At 29.7% G+C, this 6,007-nt stretch overlaps 1 protein-coding gene across 1 annotated transcript; it reads left to right on the top strand.

Moving 5' to 3' along the window:
- Positions 1 to 1,278: 1,278 nt before the first annotated feature.
- LOC106767406 (transmembrane protein 258) lies at positions 1,279 to 3,345 on the top strand. The gene is made up of 4 exons (XM_014652288.2): positions 1,279 to 1,433; positions 1,533 to 1,633; positions 2,893 to 2,971; positions 3,057 to 3,345. The coding sequence occupies exons 1-4, from the start codon at positions 1,431 to 1,433 to the stop codon at positions 3,102 to 3,104; spliced, it is 231 nt and encodes a 76-aa protein (XP_014507774.1). The 5' UTR covers positions 1,279 to 1,430; the 3' UTR covers positions 3,105 to 3,345.
- The last annotated feature ends 2,662 nt before the right edge of the window (positions 3,346 to 6,007 follow it).

Raw genomic sequence — 6,007 nt, 5'->3', positions numbered from 1 at the left:
CCATAACCTTCTCCAGCACATTCTGTGCAATTCAAATTAGTTTTTCGGAATATATATATTTATATATAATTCAGAAAGCCCATTCGAATCTCCATATGCATAGGCGGTGTTTCAAGAATATTGGAGGTGTTAAAAGAAATCTTAAAATCTTGTTTCTTTGCTTTGGGAGTCCACTACGAAGTTTATTAACTTGCATGAGATGGGTTTTATTAGGGATTTTATTTCCTGTACCTCCACAATTTCTTTTTTCATCCTCCCACTTCCTGATTTTAGTAAAGTTTGCACTAGATATAGTTTTGTGGATTTCTTTTAAATAAAAAGGCAGATGTCGATAAATGACATACTTTAATAATAATAAAAAAAAAAACAACTCCATGTAAACAAAGCTGTTGAGGTTGGCTATGACAACAAGGTTTTTGCACCACCTAATGTTGATTGTAGGCATGGCAATAAGAGTCACCTTCCAGAGCCATTTTCTCCAGGTATTTATAAAATTCTTGTCATCTTTATTGCTATAACTTCAACTAGATGGCTTTCCTTTTCATAATTAACCGCTTTCGATTGGTATTTCATACACATTTTCTCTTCTACTGAATATTTGAACACCTTCTGCTAGTATTCCCAAAAATTCACCAGGCAGCCAACTAACTCAACATCTAACTTTTCCTCCTAAAGAAAAAATGAATAAAGGTACCTAGTACTGCTTGCATCCCACCATGGAAAGTGGAAAATAACCCAAACAAATAATAAAACCATCATTTTTTTTTTCTGTTTGACACAGCTTTTTGATGATGACTGCTTGCAAGATGTTCAAAATAATTAGACAGAAAATTTTCTACTGGACATGCAGGGAAATATGTCTCCATTATGTATTGTTACAAGCATTCAACTTTCTGGTAGGACCTTCATAATGAAAAAACATTTTTTTTTTCATGAATCTATTTTTCTTTTCTGTTTGTTTAAGGAAATAAATGGGAAAAATGGTGAGACTTAATAAAATTGCTTGCTAAATATAAAAAGTTCCATTTATAAAACGTTGATAAAAAATGAATAAAACACAGAATATTTCTAAAATAAAAACTTTTTTTTTTTGTTTATACGAGGCAAAATCCCAAATTGAAAAAGGAATGAAAGATTGAGTCAATTACTAAAATAGATAATTTGCAAACCACTCAAATTGGGGTGGGAATAGAACCGCTCCTTGGGTCAATTTGTAACCCAGTTTTGGAGTTTGGGCCTGATTAATTGGACTGATAAATTGGGCCATAGAGAATCGAAATGTTAAGTTGGGCTTGGAGGAAGTGTAAGGCGGGGTGACTAGCGCTGACGGTGAAATATAGAGTAGAGTCAGCAAGAACGAAGGGGTTTGTACTCTGCATCTGGCACTTTGGACCTTGCAAGATCCAGTGCTGTTATCTCTGCATTCTCTAATGGTAATTCAATCTCGTTTTCCTTTTCTCTTCTCAGTTTCAACTTCGATTTCGATTTCGATTTCGATTTCCTAATCGTATGTTTTTAATTTCTGTCAAAAGGCTCCAAAACCGATTACGAGTCCTGTGCCCGATTCGTGGTACCCCACACTCTCCGTCTTTACCCTCGCCATCGGCCTCGTCTTAACCGCATCTTTCTTCATGTGAGTTCCTCTCGATCTATCTTTCCGATTTCGATCTCCAAGTTTCAATTTGCTTGCAAATTATGAGAAGGTTCCTGTGGATTTATGAATCTTTGGAATTTTACTCAACTGTAACAACGCTGGATTTCATTAATCTGAGTTTGTTGGAAAATGCCATCCTTGTGTTGCTACCTTGATCTCCGTAAAGTGATAGCAAATACAGACTCAACGCTGGGCAAGTTTTCTGAGATGAGAAGCACGAAATTCAGAATTGGAGTTTCACACCAGTCATTTGCGTTATAAGGTTTAATGGTTAGCTAGGTTAGTAAGGCGAAACCTCCAATTCTAATCGGAAAACAATAACAAAAATAATTAAGCAAGTTTTGTGCTCTCGATAAGTGCTTGTCCTTGGTGGAAGGTCGATTTCTCTTGATTGTAGGTATGGAATTGGCTGCTTGGGTGAGAGATTTTGTGCACGGGTAAATCTAACACAGGGCTTAATTTGTTTAATTTAGACTAACAAAGGATCTTGCAGAGCTACAATCTTCTAGGCAGGCATCCTGCTCAAGATGTTGTTAAATTTTTACGTGACTCTAACATTGGCCCTTTTTGCCCATTTGTTATTTAACCACCTATATGAGATGATGTGCAAGGAAGTATAGACACTCCAAAATAGTAGTGGAGTCTGTGTCATACCTGGGTTAGACATATTGTTGGAAATCCGCTTTATTTGCGGATAGCCCTAATTCACCTTGGTTGTAGACTCTTTTAGGATTGCTTTAATTGCAACCTCAAAGGTGGTGATTTAGTTCCACATCAAATAGTGATGTGGTTAAAATGGAGTTAGAACATTATTTTATAAGTTGGTTTTATGAAATCGATTTAGAGTTAAATCCACATTTTAAGATATATAGAATGGCTGGATTTATCATCCTCAATCTATGTCTGGCTTCGTGTTATCTTGTGCAAAAGATGTGATTGGTGTTCAACGGAAGAACTTTTGTATGTGGCACATGCTTATATATGTGAAATCTGACCTCAGCTGAATGATATTATTATTGTGACCTATTAGTAATTAGTTGTAGGTGTGTATCCGGCTTGGACTTTTATTGTCTTGTATTTTGTGGTATATAACTGTTTTTAATCTTAAAAGCATTAGGAATTTCCCCTTCTCCTGTTAGATCAAGTATCATAAACTTTGAATATTCATACCACACTAATTGCTATCATGGTATCTATATTCTTCCTTAGTCGTAAAATGAATGGATGATTATTTGCAGTTATGAAGCAACCTCTTCTAGGAAAACTCGTTCACTTGTTCAGGAGCTGACAACTGGAGCAGTTGCATCAGTCTTCTTGGTATGTATTTTTTGTTCAATCACTTTTTGCCGTTATACTGGTATGATATAGTAAACTTATGCTAATGTATGTATTTTCTTGGCAGGGTTTTGGGTCCTTGTTCCTCTTAATTGCTTGTGGCGTTTATGTCTAATTAAACATTGAATTGGATAAAAATTTTGTGAAGCAAATAGTTTTATATGACTAAAAGTTATGTTTTTTATCTGTTAATGACAATGTTGGTTATGTGTAATGCTCAAGAAGATTATGATATATGAGGATAGTTAGACATGAATCTGGGTTACATTTCTATATGCTGAATGCTGATGAACATCATGGTTGATAGTATAAACAGGTAAATTTATCTGAATGGATAGCTTGGTTGGTTGAGTGTGCATTTAGGCTTGGGTTCTCGAAGAAAAGTGCAAGTGTTTATTCGATTTTTCTTGGCACTAAAAATCAGTCTTTTGATAATTTTCAAGAGGGTGATTCATCTTGTAAAAAATTAAGAAATTTTGAAAGAAATTTCTACCTTAGTTAAATTAAAGAATTTTAAATTCCATCGAAACATAAGATTTTGAAACTCTTGTTTCTAATTTTTTTTCTTTTTCTATTCTTGTTCTCTTTAATTTGTTTCTAGTCAAGGTTTCATCACTTTTATTACAATCGCAGATTAAAAAAAAGCAAAAATAAATAAATAAAAATTGTTACAATCAATATTATTAACTTATCCCAGTATTATAATCTTAACATTTATTTTGCTAAATGTTGAAGAACTCTTTCAAACTGTGGATAGTGTTGTACTTTTGATAACATAAGTGGACTTATTTTATTGTTAATATTAACCTCAAGTTATTTTTCAATCAACCGTTTGTTTGAAAATTTTGTTAGTCAACATTAGGGGTGCCTTTTTTATTATTGTTGAACAATTTTTATTTTTTTTTCAATTTATGTTCATTTTTAATTGAAGTTAGTTACATTTGTTTTCATCTTTATGAGTTGTTCGACATGTATTCGGTTTATTTTTAATATATATAAATAACTGAAAGATACTAATCTTTTATTTTTTTTATTAACGATTTTATAGCATATGTATCATTTGCATAAGTTAAGAAAAAGTGATACAATTTTTAAACATTTGTTTACTCATTTTCTTAAATATTTTTTATTCTTCGAGAAATAGTTATGAAATAGAATTTATATTCTTGATATGATACTAATATATAAATTGTAATATTTCATTTTTAATAGACTTAATAATATTGTAAAAGTAGCACATATTTAATAAATAAGAAAAATTGATTTAGTGGAAAGTAGATAAAATAGTATTATAGTTATTCATTCATAATCATAACAATAAATTTTATATACAATGATATTTTCACTTTATGGTTTAACTAGAGTTTTATAAAAATGTCAATTATACACAAACTATTCTTAACATCTATAATACATCTATAGTATTGTTTTTCAGTTCCTGTCCACAAGAAACATCTTTTATTTAGATCATTTACGTAATTATTATGAAAGAAAAAAAAAAACAAGTCAACAAACACAAAAAGAAAATAAACTAATTTATATATATATATATATATATATATATATATATATATATATCAGTGAAACATAAATCTCAAACACTTGAAAACCAAAACGAGAATCAATTCCAAGGATGGCATAATAGGTTTCCCAAAGTAAGATTCGATATCTCCTCTCATTTCACGATTCCTCAGTTCCCTTACAACAGAACTTAATCCAGCCAAGTTCACGTTCTTATAATTTGTTTTCCCGCACAGCGGAATCGATTCCAGGTCTCTGGGTATTGATGAACACAAAGTGAACAACCTCATAAAGACCTATTATTAAGTTTTTTTTTTTTTTGGAAAAAACCAATATTAAAATATTTTTATACTTTTTTTTGACTTGGTCAATGCGTGAAAAAGACTTCAGTGATAAATTAGTGTCCTCCGTTGATGGTTTTGTTGATTTATGATGTGTCTTGTGTACTTGACAATATTCGACAAATTTGACATTGATATAACCTATGATCCGATTCTCTTTACAAGGAAATCGTGCACGTGGTAAATTGAATTGGCAATGACAATTAGAATTCAACAATAATTGGGACCATTTATTTGTGATGTTATTTTTTTTATATATAATCAATTTTAATATATGATGCTTAGTTTTATGTTTGCAATTTTCTATTTTATTGAATGCTTCGTCACCGATTTGTTTTCAGCATGCATTTTAAGGTTCTATTACATCACAATTTTGTTTTCAATATGTATTTTAAGGGTGTATTTAATTAAGTTTTTTTCTTTAATTTACATAAAAAGAATTCTGTAAATTTTAAAAGATTTTATAAAAGTGTAATGATTTTTCAAATACCTTTTCAGAAAAATTTATGATTTGAATTTTATAATTTAAATCTTAAATAATTTGTACGATATGAAATTGTTAAATTTGAAAAGATTTTATGAATTTACAAAATTTTATAGAATTTTATGTATTTAAAAAATATAAATATCATATATCTCTCACCTTTTGCCCATAAAATACCTGTCATCATCATATTTCACAAAATCATTTAAATAAATGTGTATTTTATTAGTGGTTATTGTTAATATTATGTCAAATAATTCATGCTACACACGGTATTTTACATTAGGCCATCAGTATATCTTTCCATCCCTAAATTTACTATAGTGTTTCATGCATTATTATTTTCTTATTTATACTTTTGGATTTATATAATAAGTTCGAAGTTACAATATTTGTTACCCAGTAATTATATAAAAAAAAAAACTCATTTATTGATTCAATAAAAAAATGTATTTGAACAAGATCATAGAATTATTAAAATGATTATTTTTCGCAACTTTGAAATATATAAATCCATTTGTAATGCTGCTTATTTATTATAAAATAGTTATTTTTATCTTATAAATGTTTCAATATATATATATATATATATATATATATATATATATATATATATATATATATATATATATATATATCGGATTATAGTAGACAAAAATACCCTCATTTGAC

This window comes from Vigna radiata, chromosome 7 (genome assembly GCF_000741045.1).
Source record: "Vigna radiata var. radiata cultivar VC1973A chromosome 7, Vradiata_ver6, whole genome shotgun sequence".
Classification (NCBI taxonomy): Eukaryota; Viridiplantae; Streptophyta; class Magnoliopsida; order Fabales; family Fabaceae; genus Vigna; species Vigna radiata.
Note: the sequence above shows the minus strand (reverse complement) of the source record. Positions and strands in the feature narration are given on the sequence as shown.